This window comes from Topomyia yanbarensis, chromosome 3 (genome assembly GCF_030247195.1).
Source record: "Topomyia yanbarensis strain Yona2022 chromosome 3, ASM3024719v1, whole genome shotgun sequence".
NCBI classification, from domain to species: Eukaryota; Metazoa; Arthropoda; class Insecta; order Diptera; family Culicidae; genus Topomyia; species Topomyia yanbarensis.
In genome coordinates this window covers 344,513,404-344,537,118 of record NC_080672.1, presented here as the reverse complement: position 1 = coordinate 344,537,118, position 23,715 = coordinate 344,513,404, and the positions used below count along the sequence as shown (strand labels likewise).

Sequence of the window (23,715 nt, the reverse complement as noted above, 5' to 3'; positions counted from 1 at the left end):
ACAGAACATGCTTCATAAAACCCGCTTTAAATATATTAGAATGTTCAATATTTGATTTTACATTTTAAGATAGTTGAAGTGGGTTTTACAAAGCATGTTCTATCCTTGCGACTTTAATTTTCGGTCGCTCAAATCTAAATACAAGATTCTTAAAAAAACGCTAAACAAACATTCTGTAGTCGATCAATCGAAAAAAACAGGTTTCGGCCGGGTTAAAATGATTTGGGAAAAACCCGGTTACAACCCAAAAATAGAAACCTCAGCGATACATAATAGAATAGCGGCATAATAGGAATTGTGTTATATATCAGGTTCGTTTGTATCAAAAACCGTTCATATTTACTGCTGTAAGTTGTGATGAGATTTGGTACTTCTATTTCAGTTTTTGGGGTGATTTTATATTACGTGGATGCCTCTTTGGCCATAACCGGAAACTCTAGTAATATGGGAGAACTCACTCTCTTCTAGGATATGAAGCATACATTGCAAATTAAATATCAGATTCAGAATGCGCGCGCGATCATTCAAGAATACACGCAAATATGCGACTAGCCACACGGTTATAAAACCGAATTTATGCACGAGAAGTTACATACACGCTAGCACACGCGACAAACACGTTCACATACAAACGCTTGAGCCCTTCGCGATCATTCACGCATACCTACGCTTACGATCTAGCAAACAGGATAACACTCCGGTGACTAAGTGAAAGTTCTAGCACTTAAAAATTTACAAACGCGGTCTGAAGAATGAGCCTACATACGCTTGTGTTCGCGCGATCATGAATTGGTTATGTCCGGAAATTTCCTCTCGGCCCTAGCCGCCTAGGTCCACGCCCTCAGCTGGACTAATCAGAAAAATGACGCTAATATCTACTAGACAATACGTTCCATGGCGACATGACAGGGAACTCTAGTGATAGAGTTGATAGTGATAGAGAACTCACTCTCTTCTAGCATCTGAACCATAAACTGAAAATTAAGTATTATATTAACAGTCCGTGCGATCATCCAAGAACACACGCAAATATGCAAATGGACACCCGGTTTTAAAATCGAATTTAAGCATGCGAAGTGACACGCTAGCACACGCGGCACACAAACATCTACGCGACAAACAAAAACCCACGCAAACGAACACAATAACATCCAAACGCTCGAGCCCTTCGTGAGGGTACACAAAGCCGAATCGCGAACATCCATGTACAACTACGCCCAAGATTTCATAATCACAAAGACGACCCCTATGATTTAGTAACCCCTACAGCACTTCTAATCCGATTAACGCGGTCTCAAGCGCACACAAATACACGCTCATTCCAACGCGATCGTCAAGTTCATTCCACTGCACAACTGAACCGTATAGTCGATATCACAATCCGAATCACGGCCTGCTGCAATTGGACTGAAGCAGTGATGAGTGATTCTGATAGGGAGCCCTTCCGTGAACTCAGCTCTACAGCTCCAGTAGGAAAACTTTCGAAATAAAAAGAAAGATAACAAAATTTAAAATATCTATGAGAATCGTATTCTGTAATAAAATTATGTTTTTGTCTGCCAGTTAGTATGAAATTTGGGAACATATTTAAGGCAGTTGCAAGAAAAACATTTTTACCAATTACTTCTCCGTGATGCAATCACATTAAATATATTTTCATTCTCTTCAGACTTTCGTTGCCAAAAAATAAAACTTTTTAAAAAATGAGTTTTTTGTAGTTTTAGTTTATATTAAATTTTTTTAATTTTTTGGTAAATTCACAACTTTTTATACAGCATTTGTTTTTTGCGAAGAAGAGATTATTCCGTGCAATTTTTTCTCGGAGTGTTTTGCTGTGCAAAATACAGATCTCGAACCACATTTTTTTAAACGATGCCTGCATAAAATTTTAGGCCCTTTGAAAGTATTGCTCTTGAATCAAAATGCTTTGCTTTGCGTGCAAAATGCTCAGAACCCATGCTGGTAAAACGTCTAATGTTTCAACCGTATCGAAGATGGTCGTTCGCGATTTTAAAGATCTTGGGGTGAATCTTGGAGGAATTACTGTGTTGTAAAATCTGTCGGGAAGTGCCAATTTGACCAACAATCGCTGTAATATTTTAAATCTTGCCGAAGTGATCGTTTAGTGTCGAGATATGTGAATATTAAAAATAAAAGTGGAACTCTGGTCAAAGAACGGACTTCGAGTCTTTCCGTATTAGCCCGAGTTTTTGGAATATTTAGTTACAGGTTTCATAGCCTAACCTTGAGAAAGTCACCTCTATCAGATGCCATCATATCAGGCATTCAATAATGATAATTTTCGATAGATTGCGCCAGGCAAACAAAATCATTTTGCAGAACAATCTACAACATGTCGTTGATCGTGAAGCACTATAATAAAATTCAATATCCTCGTGTTTATGGATAAAATCAAGATTCAACTGCCCGATACGGCACCTCGAACTTGTGATACGGTCTTTAAAATTATCGCTGTACAGAAAAGTGGAATCGTCACAAAGGATACATGAAAAAACTAATTATGCCTAGATATTTCAATGGTGATTACGCGGTAAGATTGCGTCTTTCCTACCTGATCCGACAATACAAAACACGACAGTATTATTTTACAAATAATGCTTTGCAGTTATCAATGACAGATTCCTACCTCCATATTCTATGATGAAACGGCTCACTATCATAAACCGTAACAGCAGTCGTTAAGAAAACTCATCTCTGACAATTAATACCAATACACAGTCTTCAATTCCGTTGCCTGATCCCCAAATAATTGCCAACTTTGTGACACTTGGTCAGGCAATAACGGCAACTGCAAAACCGTAAAAACTGTGCGTAACTTCAAATCAAAAGCCAGAGTTCTCAGTTGGGACGAAGAAAGAAAGAAGATCCAACCGTGCATGTACTGATGAGATGAATTCGAAACGCATAAGCATTTTATTTTTAATTTGTCGATTTGTATAGAACTCTGTTCATACGAACAGCTGTTTTTGTGAATTTGAAATATAGAATACATCCTTTTTATTCCAAAATTTGAATTTGAAAAAAAAAAATCTGTGCACGTTTCGGGGCTTTAGTCTCTGTACTAAGATTCTAATCAAAATTCATAATCCCGGGATTGGATGGTCGTGGATATTTAAATTCGAAACCAAATTATTTTGGATCCAATGTGCTGAGTAACAGTCTGTTCTAATTTCGTAAGTTCATTTCGATCGGAATATTTAATTTTCTACAGAAACCCATATAATTTGAAAGAACCTTCCTGCATGGCAAGAAATTTCAGTTCGTTGTGAACTTAACATGAAGAATGTTAAAAAGAAGGTATTTTTTCTGGATTTTTTAAAAACATAATGCGAAGAACGAAACGATGTCTCGGAATGGTCGAACTAGACTTAGATGGCAAACTAATTATAGTTTGGTTCCATAAATTATAACTGCAAATTAAATAACAAATGTACATGGAGGAAACTGATCAGGACACTAACACAGGCAACTCTGGCATATAATTTCTGTGCTTCATAACTTACATTGAATCCAGAAAATATTTCGATTATAGAGGTTTTAACATTAGGGTCATTTGCCTCTTTGTTCGTGGTAGAAAATCTCTTTTGAAAAAACTGTTACCTTGTGTGCGGGATTGGGAATCGAACCAATCGATTTACCAACTACGCTATGCCAACCCCTAAAATCATTGTTAAAAATTCCATTGCCTGTAGTAAAATATAGTAAACAAGAGAAATACTAAACAGTCCTAGAAATCAACCTCTGTGTTCTAAATTTTGAAATGAAATTTGTACGGATTTTTCTTAGTCCACAGTTGGTCAGCTTACTCATACCCCACCAGGGTTACCATATTCACAGATTTCTCTGTAATGTCACAGAATTTTTTCATAATTTTTGATCCTAGATTCTTTTTCACAAATGACAGATTTTTGGCATTTTGATGAAAATTTCACAGATTTTCGCAGATTTTTGGAATTACTGTGATTTTTCACAGATTTTTTTGAAATTTATCGCAGATTTCCACAGATTTTTTTCCATTTTTAGTCATCACAGATGGTAAAAAGATTTTTTCGATCGAAACACAGATTACAATGTGGCATCCCTGTACCCCACTAGCCGTAGCTATCCATTTTCTTCTTCAAAAATACGCCCCTATATTCGGCTCAACTAATTGAAGTGTTTCCTATGCTTTTAAAATTTTGTAGATACCCAGTTTTGAAAAAAAAGACTAATTAAAAACACCAAAAATTACACTTTTTACTAAGTTTTAAAGGCTCTGTCGCTCTTATAATCCGCAATTTGTACAAACTAACTAACCAAACTTCTCCATTTTGATCTCCATAAAAATAAAAAAATGCTGAAAAAAATCTAAGACAGTTAGGAGCACTTCAACAAGCATGAATTTGAAATTTTACCCAAAATCGGCCCATTTTTCGAAAAATCAAAATTCGCCACCAGTAGGGAGCGTTTTAGCAAATTCACTCCGAAGAAGAAAGTGGTCCTGATACCCTAACCTTTCATTTAAGAAGTGAGCCCGATGACTTTTTTAACATGATGTCATTTTGGGACACCCTACTGTAGATGATGGGATTTCACTTAGAGCCGTTGCATTATAGGCATGTTGCCAAAAATCGAAAACTACATCAGCTGCCATTTAATTGAATTATATACTGAGCGTTTATATACACATTAGTAAAGAAAATGCTTTGGTATCCCAGAAAGATATTTCACTTAAAAGGGTTCTGGGAAGTTAAATATGTTCAAAAGAATGTCTACGTCAGTTTTTTTCAACTGTTCATATCTGTTGAATTTTGAATGGAACAGCTGATCAAATATTCCACTAAGACTACTAGTTTTGTGATGATATTATTAAAAAGACATATTTATCGTAAACCTTAAACTCTCGACGCGGGATGTAAGTATAATGTTTCATCTAACTCATCCCAAAGTTTTTTGTTCCTATGCTCAGAACACTTCAATTGAACTTTCAATGGCAATCGTAATTAATAAAGAAGAGAGGGATAATTCAGTTCACGTTTTGTTTAAGTTTTCCGAATTCTAGAAGTAAATTAGAGAGAATTACAATCAGAGTTTATGCGTTGGACAAATAGTCGATCTGACTATTTTTTGCCATAAAATTAAGGCTTGTAATTTCAAGAATTTTCATCTCGAAATCAGTTTAAGTGTACAGAGAAACTTTCAAGGCTACTTGATTTTCCAAAAATTTAAATACTGATTATGAGAGCTTGAACCGCTGGCGTCAAATCTCAAATTAAGTTGCCCCTTTCTGCTTGAATTTACTGATACCTTCAGCTCCAACGACTCCCACATTTATTAACTTTCAAATTGATACACGCAGAATCGAATGCTTCCGATCAGAGGAAATAAAAATTCATTCCCCAACCAAAACATTATTTTATCTTGCACATTTTCGAGAGCTGCGTAATCTATGTCTGGTAATTTTTTGATCGATAATCCATCTCAGAGCCAATATAGAGACTAAATTTATTTCGCTACTGAAGTTAACTGTAAACCTAATTTATCCGAATGTGCTGCACCGAACGAATGAATGACGAGGCAAACAAACAAAATGTCCCTTCAACGCGGCGGGCAAGAATTCGATTTAGTTCCTTTTTTAAACTTACTGGGGGATGTCAATTTTTTGAAGCTCTGGCTTGAACTCATTAATTTCCATGGTACTATTTTATATAGGACATATTATTCGTTATGCCCGGAGCGAGAATCTCGAACGAAATGAAATTCAATCGCAATTCCGTAGAACATACAAATACTAAAAATAAAAGAAATAACAGATTTTTGCCTTTCTCATATAGAAAGGTTATGCAATCACTCTGAAAAACGTCAACCTAATCCCGGACCGGAGGGTCGAGTGTCATATCCCATTCGACTCAGTTCGTCGAGCTCGGAAAAAGTCTGTATGTGTGTGTATGTATGTATGTATGTGTGTGTATGTGTGTGTGTATGTGGGTGTGTGTATGTATGTGCGTATGTGTCAAATAATGTCACTCATTTTTCTCAGAGATGGCTGGACCGATTTGCCCAAACTTAGTCTCAAATGAAAGGTGCAACCTTCCCATCGGCTGCTATTAACCTTTGGATCGATCGGAATTCTGGTTCCGGAATTACGGGTTTCAGAGTGCGGCCACTCAGAAATTTCTCATATAAACTATAGGAAAAATTAAAAATTGAATTTTTATTTTTGATGCTAAATGTGTTCAAGGTGCATGAAACGTCGAGATTTGATGCAAACTCGAAAAAAAAATTTGACGACGATTCACTTTTTTGGATTTTGGCACATTTTTGCCTTTCTCATATAGAAAGGTTATGCAATCACTCTGAAAAACGTCAACCTAATCCCGGCAAAAAAAATTTTCGACTCGCATAAGGTTTCTGGATTTCAACAGGGGCGTAGTTGATGGTTTACGGAGAGGGGTTACACCCCCCCTCTACTGTTCACTCCCCTCCTTTAAAAATCTCCTTAAATCACCCGTCAGACCACCACCCCATCCAGCCCTCATACCCCTCCTTTTCAACCCCATCATCTTTAAACCACCACTATATCACAAAGAATATCAATTTAAGCTGGGGAGTCGTTCGTTCATGGGACTTTCGCCCTCCTCACATACCCACCCCCGCATGACAAAATGAGTTAGCAAGCAGATAACATTGATCTAATGCTGATTAGGCTAATGGAATATGATATTTTTTTGTTTCAAGTATTTCATCGTCGACACGTAGCTCATCAAGTTCGTGGCTGGCATGCCATTGTGTATAAGTGCAAAGTGTACTAAGAATGTAATGGACATTTCCACAATTATGTTGAACATAAAAAGCTTCCGTACCATAGTTTAGAGAAATGAGAAAGGCACAATTGCACCGCTAGGTGGATTAAAACAGGTTTTTGAAACCAGTAATTATCTGATCCATGATTGGTCTGTACAATTTGACCAAGCAGCGAGCTTTGCTAGGACTGCCCCTTTGTCATCCATTGAACCTCGACACGTATAAAAAGGGGACCTTAAGAAAAATTCGTTAGTTTGTCTTCTGACGTTGTAAACATAGCAGCTGCTGCGTTTCATGTCAGCTCGCGTTCTTCGGTGGTAGGTAATAAGTCCCATGACTGCCACCAGGCGCCAATAGCATTTCATTCCAATGATGCACTGGTGTAGTGGCGTGCCAGTTTCATGCATACACCAGAAGATGCAACGATGACATACCACAGAAAAAAGCAGAAAGCGATGGGGTGGTTTGGTGCGAGAGAACCGCGCTCTCTTACTATTTAAAATATATGTGGTGTCAGATGCGTGTTCAGATAAATTCACCAAGGCGCGCATTCCAGAGTGCACCGTGGTGAATTTATCTGTGTATTTCGTCTGGCAAGCGGTAGTGCGGGTGCAATTTGATAAACACTGGTTGTTTCGTTGTGTAAAGGAGACGGTCTTGGCTTATTGATGCTAATATTATGATTTTCTGTTGAGAATTTCATATGAGTTACTTTGGAAAGCTTATTTACGAGTTTATAAAGCATTTTTACACTACCCGGGAAAACTTAAAATACTCGGTCCTCGAGGCAAACTCGGAAAAAGTTATACATATCATCAAGCTATAAACACAGTGAAATAAATATCCGTAAAACTAGACTAATTGTATAACAGGTTGATGCATGACAGGATTTTTCCATCCACATTAAGGCCGGCTTATTATATATGCGGCTAAATGACGCCATGTAAATTTTGCTTTTTTGCGAATATCGTGGCTCAACAAGTGAAAAGCTCCATTAAAAGAGAAGTCCTGGTTCTGCATTCGTTATGGATTATCATACGTTACAATTGCAGCGTTATTGCTAAAATTTCACTTTACGAAATCTGTTTGGTTAAAGTTTAAGTATATTATTATTTAGGAAAAGAGAGGGTACCCGTCCCTTAAGGATATACAATGAAGACACGTTTTTATCAGCCCCTTGGTGAATTTTAGGCTGGTCAAACGGTGACATTGATAAAATCGGGACATATATTTTTCTTTCTTTTTAAGAAACTGAAGCTCTTAAAATATTCTTCTTTGGTCCCTAGATATAGCCTCAAAGACTTTTCCGATTATTTAGCTTAACTTCTCTGAAAGGGGTTTGACAGCGCATAATAATTTTTTTTTTTTTGCATATTTCGGATCTCTAAGACAAGAAAAAGATGCTCAAGAAAGGATTTACTCGAATTCAACTTTGTTTGTCTGCTAGATCCCATAAAACTACCAACTATGAATGTTCAACTGAAGATGATAAATCGATAAAAAGCTGCTAAAATTGAGTGCTGGTAAAATCGGATCTGCACTGTATGACCATAACTTAGCTATAGAACATTAATCAGGAGAATTTAATTAATGGCATCTTTTAACCAACATTTTCCTCTGTAATCGCAATCATAACGCTTTGCAAAAATATGCAATGTTTCACAATCGTTATAAATTACGCTTTGAAAAATGAGCAATCAATTTTTTTACCGATTGAAAGGATGGGTAGATAATGTCAGAGACATAACCGAAATGAAGTAGCATACACTTTAGGCTTTTAATACGAATACACTCAGTTTTTTTACGCGTTATTTTTTACGTGGTTTTTTTACGTGGACTTTGAAATTTACGCGGTTTTCATTTACGCGACCTGTATCCCCCGCGTAAAAAAACCTGAGTGTACTGCAATTTTTACTAATTTCTGAAAGCTTTTATTAAAATATGTTTCTAATGGAAATTCCCAAATAATGGCACAAGTGAGGAATTCCACGAAGATCCGTCCGAAAATCTTTAAAATCGTGACCGACCATCTTAGATTCCAATGAAACTTTACACGTTTCACCGTCATGCAAGACTAAATATTTTCCACAGGTAATAAGATTATTTTGACTCAAGAGCAACTTTTCAAAAGGGCGTAAACGTTTCTACGTCCGAAAAAAAATATACACTGAAAAAAATGTTGTGTCATTTTTCAAAAAAACAAAAATTTATGATAAAAATTTAAATTGCGAAAAAATCCATTTTTTTAAATTTTTTATATTTTGTTACCAAAAACCTAAAGAGAAAAGAAACATTTTGATGTAACTTTCAAATGGTTTACAATATCGCCTTGATGTCAAAGAGAAAGTTGCATGAAAGTTTACGGGCCTTTTGAGAAACCTATTATTGTTGATGGAGAAACGCGACTAACTTATGAAAAGGTCGTAATAAAACAAAATAACTGTGTTGTTAAAACAAAAGTTAAAATATCTCGAGAACTACTACATTTTAGAATTTTTTTGCTAAGAGCATTTCATATTCAAAAAGAAAATTGTATTTTTGACTGCAAATAGTAAGAATTATAAAAAAATGTCAAATGTTGTTAGGAAAACTTTTTTATTGAAAGCTTCTCCATCGTCCAAATACACTAAAAAGGTTACTTTTACGTTTTTAAAACGATAAACATTAAATTTTTGACATTTTTCGATGCGGTAACGCGAATAACTTTTAAAAAGAGCATAATTACATGAATTAATTGTTTTTGAAGTAGCAAAATTTCAAATATCTCGAAAACTATCGCATTTTGGAAGATTTTTGTTAAATACATTTTGATTTTAAATGGTGCTTAGAATTATATTCTGTAATAAAATTACAATTTTGTATGTCAATTAGTATGAAATTTAAAAACATGTACGACTTTATTGTTAGAAAAACTTTTTCACCGATTTTTTCTCCATCATGCAATCACAATCAAAATATTTCTTTTCTCTTTAGGTTTTTGGTAACAAAATATAAAAAATTTTAAAAAATGAGTTTTTTCGCAATTTAAATTTTTATCATAAATTTTTGTTTATTTGAAAAGTAACACAACATTTTTTTCAGTGTATATTTTTTTCGGATAGAAGTATTCATTTCCTGTAACTTGTTCTCAGATAGTTTTGCTGTATAAAATACAGTAATCGAACAAAAAAAATTCATGCACGTAGAAACGTTTACGCCCTTTTGAAAAATTACTCTTGTATCAAAATATTCCAATTGCCAGAGAATATCATGGAGATTCATACAGCGAACACACCTGCAAAGTTTCGTTCGAATCAACGATGGTCATATTTTGCGGTCGGCCGGTTTCTCACGGAATCCCTCAAGTATAACCGATTTTCAGCTGTTTCTAAATGAATTATGTCACTCATTAAATGCTCTTTTCAGGGTTCCCATATGAGGATACATATGTTTGAATATTTTAGATTTATATGTACATGTACCGATATTTCGGTGTTTCCATTAGAAAATAACTGGCTCTAATACAACCTATCAGAATATAGTCAAAATTGTAGCATTCATATTAACAGCCTGAAATGTATTCTACTCCATTCCGGTTATGTCTCTGACATTACCCACATTGTTTTTATTTTCTATTACGCTGTAAAATTCTATACCTGAAAATTCTAATTCTGGTCGAAAGTTCGTTTAATTCGTTTTATGTATTAACCTCATTTGAATTATTTTTCGTAGAATTGTTATCATCATTCTCATTTTTTAGCTCATTTATTTCGTGGATTTTATTTGCTTTATTTATTTTATTAATTTCAAATATTTGACTTACTTTAAATATATGATACATTTCATTGTAATCAAGTATTTATTTTATTCATTTTTATTCAACCAAATTAATTATTTGCACTTAATTTTATTTATTAAAATAACTTCTTTTAATAATTTAATAATTATTAACTTTTGTTTTGATGAGCTGAGCAATTTTTTTTCATTTTAATTATTCAATTCATTTAATTATTTTCAATTTTTTTATTCATTCAACTCATTTCGATAATTTTATTCATTCCATTAATTCTTTTCATTTTAATTATTTCATTCATTTTATTCTTTTTAATTTTTATTTGTTTTATTTATTTTATCAATGCGATCATTCTGTTTACTTTATGAATTTTAACATATTTTTGCCATTATTTTTCAATTGCGTTTATTTAATTGATCTTCTATAATTTACTCAGTTTATTCGAGGTTTTATTCGTGAAAGACTCGAAACTGTGCTAATCCCACCTCTAGTTTGTTACGGACTTCGCATGAGTTCTGCAAACTAATGAAAGATCCAACATGTATGTATAAGAAATACCTTACCTCACTACTAGGTGGATTAAATCGGAGTTTTTTTTTCATCAAATTCATTCATTTGACACGGCTCATTGCGGTAACGGTCTTTCAAAAATTATAATATATACAAACAAAAATATTCAAAAACGTATATTATTGAGTGTTCTTCGGTTCTAGTCCACGCATCTTTCTATTACGCGTGGAAAACTTTTCATGCGGCGAGAAAACATTTGTCTGTTCGCCTACTGTATTTTGGGGGTCAATTACTTTTCTCTTGTTCACGTCAATGTCATGATCGTGAACGCTGTCTTGATGGTCACAATCAGATATTCTTCCTTGTCTATAGCACTTACGGGCCACCAGCGTAAAGCCGTCGCCATTAGCAGCTGTTTTTGAGGTATATATTGTATACTGCTGTTACAGTTGTTATTATGGACTAAACAGTTGCAATAAAATAGGAATCCGTTTGTGGTTCAGATGATGGTATTGAGTTTAATTATTAGTACATATATGTTAGAATTATGTCTTCGGCACAGTTGTAGAGCAAGCTTTTGCCAACAACTTTGCCGAAGACACAAAGTATTTGTCTTTAATATCTTTAGCATTATTTCTGGTTGTTTGTGGATGATCCTTTTAAAGCCAATTTATTATAATAACTTTTTAAATATCATGCCGATAAGTTCCGTAAAAAGTTTTGAATAATCAAAATGAACAACTTCCTATATTACAAGAATGGCTTATCTCGTATATTCTTAACGTAATATGGTAATTTTGTTTAAATAAAGTGTTTCAAATGATGATTGGTTGTTAATGTGGAAATGGCTTAATTAACGTCGATAGTGCTTTCAGAACACTTATCTAAAATAGCAAGGTTTGCCATTTGCTGCGAAGATTTTCGTGAATAATTCTTCTATAAGTGAGATTTTTCAAAAAAATTTCCTTTGGTAAGAGAAATAAGCTAATTTTTTTGGAAAAGTTGTGTAGGTTGCTTTTACGAATATCTTTACTGAATGTACGAAATCTCTTCTTTAAATGCTTAAGCAGTTATAGCTCGTTAGATTTGGACGACCCCAAAAAATATTTTTTTCAAATATCTTTTCAATTTTCATTCTTACAAGCAGGTAATGCACCTCAGAGCAAATAAAGAGAAGAAGAAAAAACGCTCTTTGCACTTTTCATGGGAACAACCGCTCTTCTCTTTCACAATAAACTTTTTCACTCTGATGTGTGTTGCTCCCATACGTGCATTCTACTACATGGCTGCACACCTCAAAGAGTAGAAATAAAGAGGCTCTTTAGTGAGAATCTTGATTCCACGCGCACGGATGCAGAGAAGGCAACCAAAAAACATTTTTAAAACGTTCCTCCGATCAAACTTTATCTGAATTGTAGTTTGATTCGCATTCCCACCTGCTTGCGAGTGATGGGAGGTACAAAAAATGGCCCTTCAAGGTGACTCTTTGAACGAAATTGTGCAGCTCTTTGTGCACAGATCTTTCTCTTTTCGTTTTCAAGTTTCTCTTTGTGCGGTCGTACTGCACATCGCACTCCCAAACCAGTTTGGACTCACATTTTGACGAGCTTAATGGCAACAGTGCTGCTTGGCTGTCCGAGAAAATTGCGATTTTCGCATGGCTGTAGTTTCGTTTCCTACAGATCTCCGAGCAGGTATTTATTGATTATACCTCTGTCTGGAAAACTGTAGGCGCCTTTCCCATTGATATCGCTTCTTTAATTCTTGGTCCGTAGACTCCCGAGCCAGTCAGCTCACCCATTTTAGAACCATCCGTATAGAATGATATTGTACATTGAGGTAGTATGGGACCCCCTACATCCCAAATCTGACGATCCACTATGTGGACCTCATATGAGATATCAAAGTTCGGTTTAGCCTCCATTTTATCTTGAACAGCAGAATGACCGTTTTGGCTGTTATAGTTGCTTTCGTGTCTCCCAACGTTGCTGTTATCTCTCGACTTTGAGCATAGCAAGAATCCAGTCTCCTATCGATTTTTCCACACCTCTTCTTGCCGGGGTCTTGTGAATTGATATGTAGGACGTATTATCAAAAGCACCATCGACGGCAAGAAAAGCGCAAATTGCTCTTTCCTTGAAATCGAGGGTTTTCTCAATAAGTGTCACTAAGGTATGTAGGGCTGTTTCCGTAGATTAGTCCTTTTGATATGCAAACTGGTACTTGTTTAGCGGAACTTTCGATAAGTGCTCCGTTCGAATATAGTGGTCCAGCAGTTTTGCAATTCAATACAATCTTGAAAAGCGTCTAAAATGTTGAAGCTGATTGCATCTAAAAGTGGCTCGTGAGATCACGATCCGTTGCTGGAGGTAGTAAAGTAGAATCTGCTTCTGCTATGCTATATTTCACCTTGGTGGAGAAAAATCTTGGTTAAAAGACTATTTTTTCTCTACTAAGGGGAAAATTGTTTTAAACCACTTTGAGCGTAAAGGGCACGAAACCTATAACTAGATTAGTTATTGGAGGCGTATCGAGTTCCTCTCATCAGAATCCGACACTAACTTAATTAACGGACTAAGCTAACGCCGGATTGACGCGGGCTCCAAAAAAAACGAAAACACGATTTGTGTTTCTTTAGTCCTACGTGATGTCCCGTAAGGAAACACAAATCGTGTTTTCGTTTATTTTTGGAGCTAGCGTCAATCCGGCGTTAGCTTAGTCCGTTAACTAAGTTAGTGTCGGATTCTGATGAGAGGAATTCCAAACGCATCCAATAACTAATTTGCTTCCGCTTCTTTTGTCATTCTGTTCTATGCACCATTCCATTCCTTACAATATTGTTACTGTTCGAATCGTTAATTCTACGGGCTTGAGACGTCAATTTAATTCGTATCGAATACTTTAATTAAAATGAAATGAATTTTGTCCAATCGAACCAATATTTCGGTTTTGTTCAAGAAATCACCAATCCGAACGGTCAGCATGAAAAATTTAAAAACTTATTATGCTTTTAACAAAACATAATATAATATCTGAGTGGATCAGCGCAATTTAAAATTTTTATGAATATTTTATCAATAAATTCTATTTTAAAATTATTCCGCTCCCAACTAAATACTTGTAGCTAGTTTAGATACTCAATATTTAACATAGAATAAGTCGAAAAAATGAGTTTATGTAATTATACTAATATTTACATATTACAATTCAAATAATATTAAAGAAATCCCCTTTTTTATTATCCTTGAAAAATTCGTGAAAATAGTAGACACACTTTACAAAAATTTGACCTTCTACCATAACCTCCTAGAACATTCAGGAAATGAAAAACTGCTAATTTGAAATAATATGTATTAGAATGAAGAATTTTTCTCATTCGGTATAAAATTCACGTTACTTGCTTCGTTCATTTCCATGCCATCGTGCCATACCTGAGTTGAATGCTTCTTTATAAATGATAAGAGTTACATTTAAACACACTAGTCTTTGTCCATCTTAAGGGGTTATATACAAAGTTGAAACTCAAAAAATCGAAAATAGATTATTGAATATCCTTAAACTTATCTCGGAATGAAGATTTTTGAAAAGTACCGTTGTAATGAACTTAATATCTCAAAAACCATTCATCCGATACCCATAAATTTTTTTAGAATTGTTTGTATTCACATTTTCGTGTTCTTGAACGGTTGCTTTTTCATCAAAAAAATTCAGTTCTGTGCAATGAATTTTTGTTTAAAACTTTGAACACTACTAAACTACAAGGGACAGCCCTATGGGGTTGCACGAACTGTAATGTAAAATGTTTATTTTCTTAGTGCATTTAGAGCAATAAAAAAATGAAATATATTTTGACTGAATTGAATTGATCGCACGTGAATAATAAACTTTCGTTGTGCTTTCCATCGATCCGCGTAAATTTGTTGCAAAGAAACTTTTCGTCTTTGCGCAACGAAAGCACATGCAGGTTACACATGCGACCGCTAACAAACAGGGATGCCACATTGAAATCTGTGTTTCGGTCAAAAATATCTTTTTACCATCTGTGATAACTGAAACAGGAAAAATCTTTGATATATTTCCAAACAATCTTTGAAACAACACAATATTTCCAAAAATCTGTGGAAATCTATGAAATTTTCATCAAAAAAATCTGTTAAAAATAATCTGTGATCAAAAATTGTACAAGAAATCTGTGACATTACTGAAAAATCTGTGAATATGGTAACCCTGCTAACTAGTTAGATATACCTACCTACACGTGCGCCTCAAACATTAGGCTGTGCACGCTGACAAAGTCGACATAAATTTGACTTTTACTGTGAGCCGTGTTTACCAACATTGCATCACAGCTAAATGTCGACTTTGTCAACGTGCACAGCCTAATTGAACCCAAGCGCACAAACCAAATGAGTCAAAGCTGGTGATAATGGGTAGAGCGAAAGATACAACTAGTACCACGATATTATGTTAACCGTGCTTACAAATGGAGCTCGAATGTACAAGAGATTTTATGTACGAATAATTGTGTTCGAGATTGTTCATTAAAGTGTGTTGGAAATGAGCACAACACAAAAGAAAGCATAGTGTTTGAACAGACAAACTCAGTAGCGTGTTGGACGGCATTGGGTAGCGTACCTCCACAACCAGTGTAATGGACTTCTAACTCAGCTACACTGGCTGTGAAAACACGCAGCGCAGTGATCTGCTCCGCCTTCCGTTTATCAGGCAACTAAGCTTGTCCGGCTAAATCCGTTCTTTAAATAGTCGATGATGACGTCATTCATAGAAGAGTGGCGCTCTAGGTACACAAATCTGGCGTGCCGGATTTGGGAAGCGCTATCTTCTGTGTGTAAATGCGCGATATTTTGACTAGGTTGTACATTATTGAAATTTTTAATGCCATGATATCAAAAAACTTTGGGTTTATCTATTGGAAACTATTCTCAGAAGTATTTCGGGGCGAAATGCACAAAAAATTTATCGTGAGATGGCTGAATTATACGCGTTTAAAATTGGACCACTTTTCGTTACATACCATTTTTGTGGAATTTGCAAAGTGCACCCCCATATCGAAAACAAAGACATAGTCCTACGTCAAAAAATTTCTATTGCAAAACCTATTGTACTTGAACGGACACAATACACTTTTCTTCAATAATCTTTTTAGTTTTTGGATTTCTGTTGAGCGGTTCGGCTTGGAGAGCGTTCACCGCAAACCTCTGCCAAAAAAACACGCTTCGGGGGATGAGCCACAACCAGGGATGTGAACGGTAACGGCAAACTACATTTTTTGGGTATATTAACATTTGCACAAGCCGTACAGCCCACTACAGCGACGCATCACTACTGCTCTTGCCAGAACGGTAGCCAAACCGAGTACACTTTCCGTACATCAGTAAAATACATTTTTGTTTTGCTGCTATACTCCGTCTGCTCGGTGAGAGTGTTGCGTAGCAAAGTTTGTTCTCTCGCTTTGTAAACTTTTCTCTGCATAGTCAAAGGGAGAGGCCCGTACACGAAAACGTTGATGGTGGTCGTGGCGTAAATGAACCGCATTCATTGGCGTCGTTTGTGATTAAAAATATTAAGAAGTGGTAAATAAGGAAAGGGGCTGTTCATAAACCACGTAGACTCATAGGGGGAACGGGTCGGTCTATTCAGTATTTATGCAGACACTTCAAAGCTAGTACACTATTGAGGTAACTACTCTTTAAGCGACCACTCAACCCAGAAGCCACGATTTTTTTGGACAACCTCTCACGTTGTTATTTCTTGCGTATATTTTGATACAGTTTTGATCTAGGAATAATACAAAACGACAGTTCCAAAGACGATCGTCGAAAATTCCTCTCGTCGGAAGATTTTGACTGTGAAATCATCTGAAACATCACTAGTTAGTAGACATGCATGGACCATTAAATGGATGAACCATAAAAAGTGAAAAAAATGTTCAAAAAAAAACAACAAAACACCCGATTAAATGGATATTTTTTTATTGATTTCGGTGGTTAAAGCAGTAGTGCAGTTAAGCTTTTACAACAAAGTGTTTACTCGAGTTAATCAGCTTCTCTTACAATCATTTACACTGATTTCAAAATCTTTAAACACCCGTTAAATTTTACGTCTTGACCCTATGCAACTCCGTGCAAATCGGTTCTACTATATTTATCTTCGAAAATATTCGGAGTTAAACTTTGATACTTTGCGATAATACTCTCAGGTAATATGGCTATTAATTACACAAGAAAAATAAATATTTTTGGGAAGATTTAAATAGCTTCGTTCAAATAAGGCAATTTTAATGATCTTATTATCTTAGAAATATTGAAATTTGTTCACGAAAAGTGAAATTTGTGTGCATGTTTGGTTTATTATTTTAGTCTAGATGAAAGTACACATCGACAGTATTATTCTGTAATTGTTTCTTATAATTTAACAATTTTGAATGCATCAGTAAGGCTCAAAATGTGTTTAGCTTCTGCATTGTTGCTGTAGGTCGCACTTCGACCAAAATTTGAACTAGTTATAGCAATATATCTTTTTACATACACTTGAGTGACTAACCTTGAAAAGAAGTATTCCGCTACACAAACGTTGGAAAGCACCTTGAATTGGTATTAATTGATTTGATCAATCATAGACAAAAAACCAATGTGAAAAACCTTTCTTTAATATTCAAAAAGCTTGAACGTAAATTTTTAATTGCACATTATAATGTGCTTCTTCCCGCGAATTAAAAAAATTAAAAGTCTACGTAGACTTGTGCCGTGGGGGGGGGGGGGGTTGGTAAAAGTCTACTAAGGTCTACTAGGGAGGAGGGGGGGGGATTAAAAATTCTCAAATTTCGGTCTACGTGGTTTATGAACGGTCCCTAACGAGCGACACCAGCGTCGTATGAGAAAGGAGAATGTAGGCAGAAAAATTGCAGCCGTAGAAAAGGTAGGTGTTTTGCATCCTTGGCCATAACTCCGACAACCTTGAATATTTTTTAAATTCAACTTGTTTTTCTATCTTCGATAGTGCTACCAACGAACTGTCTTTCGATTTTTCAAATAAAATTTTCATAAAACGCTTTAAAAAAATTACGAACATAGCTCACTTTTTCGACACAACTTTGAATGTAACCCCTTAACGTATATTGTTGAAGAAGTAATTTTGGAACTGCTAATTTCACCACATCCGTAAACCGCATGCCAGATCATAACATCCTTGGTGTATTTCAACATGAACCATGACACCGAAATAATTGTTAGAGAGAGTCAGCCATTACGTAAATTTTGATATCCATCCGTGCGTTTTGGTGAGCAATTTCGTATAAATTTTTTGAAATGGGTTTTTGCGTTGACATTTTCTATTTCGACTTTCTATTTTGATTTATTTCGATCTGCAGCTATTCAAGATATAGTTCGGAACCTTTCGCTATTTTCAGGATAAAATAAACTTGGCTTTACTACAACTACGACATTCTGGATTGATGTTTTGTTGGCACTTGTATTCCCTAAATTTTTAAATGTTATAAATTATTGTAGCACTCGTTTTTATCTATTTGCAAAGATCACACATAATCATTTCAACGATATAACATAGTATTTCTTTCACTTGAGAACCCATTTTAAGGCTAAGGATAAGTCACCATTCGACAGCACGGTGTTTGTAAAATTACATTTAGATAGGAAAAACAATGCTGAAATACTGCAAAATTAAACTATTAAAAGTCGCACTTTTTATAGAACATATTGTATATGGCGCCTGCTAAACAGTCTAAACTAAGCCTCATTAGTTAGTGTCGTGCATAATCTCGTGAGAATACTGCTGAAAGGTGTCGTTTTGTTTTGTTTATTTACACGTATGGATTTATGTGAAAGTGTGTCTGTCCCCTTACCAGAGTAGAAAAATAATTAGAGCAATGATGAGCAAAGCCCACCAAGGAACAGGACAACTCGTGAACTCGTAACCGTGAACCGAAGGGTGTTTGATTATAGCTGGTAAAATGCCAACACGTTTGACGTATGGAATGCATTATAGCATATGAATTAACGAAGGCAACTACAGGATAGCCAAAGTCACTCCGTCCACTGTTTATACCTCTGCATGTACCGAGCGTTAAGAAAAATTGTGTGAAAAGATGAGAAAATACATTATGCTTCGTGTTCAAAGCACGCGTGCGACTGTTGAATGCTTCCCAGCCTACTACCGTGTGCCGCGTTGATTTTATTCAGTTGTTTTTGCTGTGCGATAGTAATCCGAGCCATTTATTATTATAATTCCCCATCCGTTCTCGTCAGCGTCGCGTCGCGTCGCCGGTATACGACCGCATCCCCCTAATAGAAGCAATTTTCTCTCTAGGATTTAGGAGAAAATTGAAAACCGGAAATCACAGTGATTATTTGCCCCGAACGAAGGGACGAAAAAGTGCAAAAAGTTGATAAAGTGCTTGCGCTTAGTTGAAATAAATAAAGTAGAAATTTTCCGTGAAACCGTCATCAATCATATCGCAGTGCGAGTGTGTCAAGCGCGAGAAAAATCGTAACGTGAAGCAATCAAAGTGTAGAAAATCCACCCGATAAGTAAGGAGCTGGAACGTGATTTGGTTATTTTTTTTATCAAATCAACCAGACGTTGGTTGAGTGAGTGGCAGAGCCGCTAGACGACTGGTGGGAGAATTCCCGCGATATTCCCACAGCGAGTTACGACTGTCAAAGCGCCATCCCGCCACTGCCCCTGCTGGCTGAGCAAGGAAGCGCCCACATATAAATGCAGCAGTAATGAAGTGAGTAGACAAGCATTGCACATATGTATGTACTTTTGATTTCAGTAGCCGGCCGGGAACTGGATGTTTGAAAAAAAAAATACATAGCTTTTCACAGCAGTTAAACTCAAGTGGCGGCTATAAACAGCAAATTTGTGTGCAGCAACAGTGCACGAGTGTGATAAATGCTGTATAAGGTCAGAGATCTTCACTTGACTGGCACGTTTTCACACTTCTATAGGGAATTACATTTAATCTGAAGAATTTACAGAACATTTTATGGCCAAAGTTACTTTGTAGTACATTTATCGTTCATGATACCGAAGAATAATAGCTTAACCATTACATCGGAAAGAATTTGTAATGTAAGTAGGCTGTTGCAGTCAAGAACTGATTTCAACAATAGATTCGATTTTTCACTGAACTGTCTCGTTGACTGTGGCACCTTTAAACGTGATTGTCGTGATTTTATAAATCCACTGCAAAATCTAAAAACTAAACAGAATACAACCATTTATAGCCGAAAGATGTAGATTTTTTGCTCCAATGAGGAACAAGCATGATTCCATCATCCAGTGCAGCACAGTCATGACACCAGTTATAAGCCTTCAGCACGTAGTCTGCCTTCTGGTTTGAGGCTAGCAAACGCGAAGTGTGCGTTATTAAATATGCAAATTTTGCACTATATGCGGTCTATAAAACCAAATACTGCAAGCAGGCACTGGTCTGATACTGGTGCTGTACGGATTTGTCATCTGCCCCTTCGGCTAGCGGTAGCGGGAACAAGGCTTTAGATGTACTAAGCTCGGAATATTGCTCACGAGCTACGAGAGACTGCGGTGCCGGTGAATCATGGTTCTATTTTCATCTAATGTTCTCAATTCGAGAACAACAGCCGCTCATTGCCGGCTCCGAGAAGTGACGCGTAACCAAAGTGGGTTATGGTGATGACTGATTGAATTATTGGGTATATACGGAAGGCAATTCGGAGCATTCCGCGTACATTGGGACGGTTTTTAACCTTCTGAATAGGCACCACTACAGTGGTTTCCCAGAAATGATCACGGTCTACCAGTTGTTTTTATAGCTGCTGAGACCAAAGCAAAGTTGGTTTTGGCACTATGGGTCACAAGGGCGATTTTTCCGTTAAATTAACTTTCTTTTAAAACAAAATGTAACTAGGGTGGTCCTCTCGAACAATCTTTTCGAAAAAATATTTTTCGAACTAAATGTTTTTCAAGTAACATTTTCAAACGCATCAAAATTGTAGCACTATCGGTTTTCATGTTATAATTATTTTTCTTCTTTAACGTAGGGTGTTACTGAAAAAGTCAGTTTTTAACTATAGCTTTTGAAATAGTTAGTCTATCTTCTACTTTCTATGATGCAATTTTAGTACATTTCATTGTGCATATTTCTGCTGAAGAATGTGAATCGATATCATTTTTGTTATCGAGCTACGGTCATTTTTTAAAATAAAAATGACATTTTTTCCTTTTTTATTAACGACTTATAGTGAGTCAATCTTTTTCCTTTTTTATATTGTAACGACATATAATTAGCAAGGGACTGGAAGGTGAAGTATTTTTCAAATATCAAGAGCCATAGTACTCAAGGGAGAGCAAGGATTTAAAGTAAGAAAGTTTAGAAAAGCGTGGAGTAGGGTCAATGAACAAGCTTAGAGTTTCCCGGTTACTTAGCTTTTTGTCTTCTGCAGCGCAGGAGTCAGGATCTTTTGGCATTAAATGCGAATCACCTGAGTCTGCGGCAGATACCCATTTTCACCTCAAAGACGCAATTTAAAAAAAAATTTCGAAGCTTTGGTTTTAACCGTCCGGAAGTCGCGCTTACGGAACGAGCAGCCGCTAGTGCTCCAAGACTATTTCGCTAGATTTTCAGAGCAGCGTCCGCGACTTCCGGAAGGTTAAACTGTGAAGTCTCGTTCCAATTTTTTTCAAAAATATTTTCACATTGATGTAGTTGGCACCCTAAATCTCTGCCATTTTTTTATTTGCTCTGCTCCCAAGCCCAGTTCGATGGGATTTTTTGGCAATTATAGGGCATTACAATTAACTTTTCGATTTTCGAATCATTTTTTCAAAAATTTCATTGAAGCTAAAAAAATTTAAATTTGATTTCAACGGTTCACTAGATGCTGATGTTTCATGCTATTTTTAGACATATTTTGACAAAAAAAAATCGATTGTCAATATTTGGATTTTTTCTTATATTATGAAATCAATATTCAAACGCTTCTCCCCCCCCCCCTCCTCCGCGCTCTCGCAGGTTGATGGGATTAACGGTATTGTAAACATCATCAAACCACAATACATTCAATAGTTTTCTAAATCTAGGGACCTTCGCTCTTTTTAGTTTCTATTTGCACCAAGTTCTACTACAAGAGGTTAATTAGTTATCATGTTAATAATCCACCAATCATTATGACTGCTCAGGATTTGATTTATATAAGAAGCCCGCTTCAAGATACTGATTACAATACGCCTCGATAGTGGTGTATCGAGGAGGCCGGGAGGGCTGATATGAGCCTTTTTTTTGTTCTATACCTTTCCTCTATTTATCAGCTCATAACCAACAGTTAACCAGTAACAAATAGATAATTGAGAAAGGATGTGCTATGTGTAATGGTTGGTTATTCAAGTATTAGTAGTGTTTGAAGTACTAATGTATAATTTTCCTGTGATGATCGTAACTTCAACTGTATCTTGTACCTGTCTAATCTATTACGTCTTGCCGCGTCTGTGCAGGGAAAAGGGATTATTTAATATCTAACAACGAAGAAGGCAAAATTTACATACAGAGAAGATTAGTTTTCTGTAACTTGAAGGAGGCTATCTAGCTTCAAAAATACTTATCCTGATATTAAAATAAGATTTTCCATGTTCGCTATATGACCCTTTTAAAACCACCTGGATGTTTATTGAAGTGGAATTTCTAACCAAAGATGACGCCCGGTAAAAATATTTTGAACGCGAGGGTCTGCAATGTCTGAATTTTTCGCTACGTGGATAATGGACAACCCCCAGGTTGAAACGAATGTTGCACCTAGCGTGTAAGTAAATCATAGATTTCTTCATTCACAACTGCTGAGACTCGCTGGAAGTGTATGGTGAACTACCATGCGGTTACATCGTTTCCACCACATAGATTTTTTATTTTCGAAAAATTATATCTCCAAAACCTCTAGATCTGGTTCAAAAATATGTTTGGAAATGTTGTGTAGAATTGAATGATCTTTCAAATAAAAATATTAAAATATGGAGTATACAAGGACCCTCGCATTGAAAATCTAGAAAAACCATTTAATGCGTATTTTGCTCGTAGAAAACTCAATTTTTTTAAAGTTAATGATTTTTTTCTTAAAACTACACTCAAATACCTTTCATTTGATCTATAACCCATGAAAATCGGTTCAGTGGTTCGAAAGTTATGAATTTAAAAAAAATCAAATTTTGAAAAATGACGATTTTTTGAACCCGTCTAACATGGAACGGGACACCCTAATTCGGTAAGGAACCATTTTACCAAATATTACAAAAATCTGAGAGATCGTATAACTTTTTTTCATGGAATTGCTGAATATATATAAATAATATGGGTAAACTTGTTGACAAAACCCCTCGCTGAATTGTCAAACAAACGTCGTGGTGGATTGCTTAATTGCTATAAGTCAAGGCAGAGGGATACAGTATATTTCTTTTCTTCGTTACTATTATGCATAGAATATTGTACAAATGTTTTAATATAATTCATCTGTACATTCAAACTCGACAATATTTCAGTTATTTCAGTTCGAATTTGTATATGTTGAACCCCCCCCCCCTCCCCCTCTTCCCTAACTACGCCCTATTCCTCAACTACC

The 23,715-nt window shown here is 35.8% G+C and overlaps 1 protein-coding gene across 11 annotated transcripts in view; it reads left to right on the top strand.

Annotated features, from left to right (window-relative positions):
* The window catches only part of LOC131690758 (collagen alpha-1(XVIII) chain), a 1,092,580-nt gene that overhangs the window by 9,005 nt on the left and 1,059,860 nt on the right, over positions 1 to 23,715 (top strand). For 10 of the 11 annotated variants that reach the window (XM_058976747.1, XM_058976742.1, XM_058976748.1 and 7 more), the window contains exon 2: positions 19,433 to 19,856. In XM_058976747.1, the coding sequence (XP_058832730.1) occupies positions 19,852 to 19,856 (5 nt within the window). In that variant the 5' untranslated portion in view covers positions 19,433 to 19,851. Of the gene's footprint in view, positions 1 to 19,371; positions 19,857 to 23,715 lie in introns of all 11 variants that reach the window. The other variant, XM_058976738.1, reaches the window with a different exon arrangement.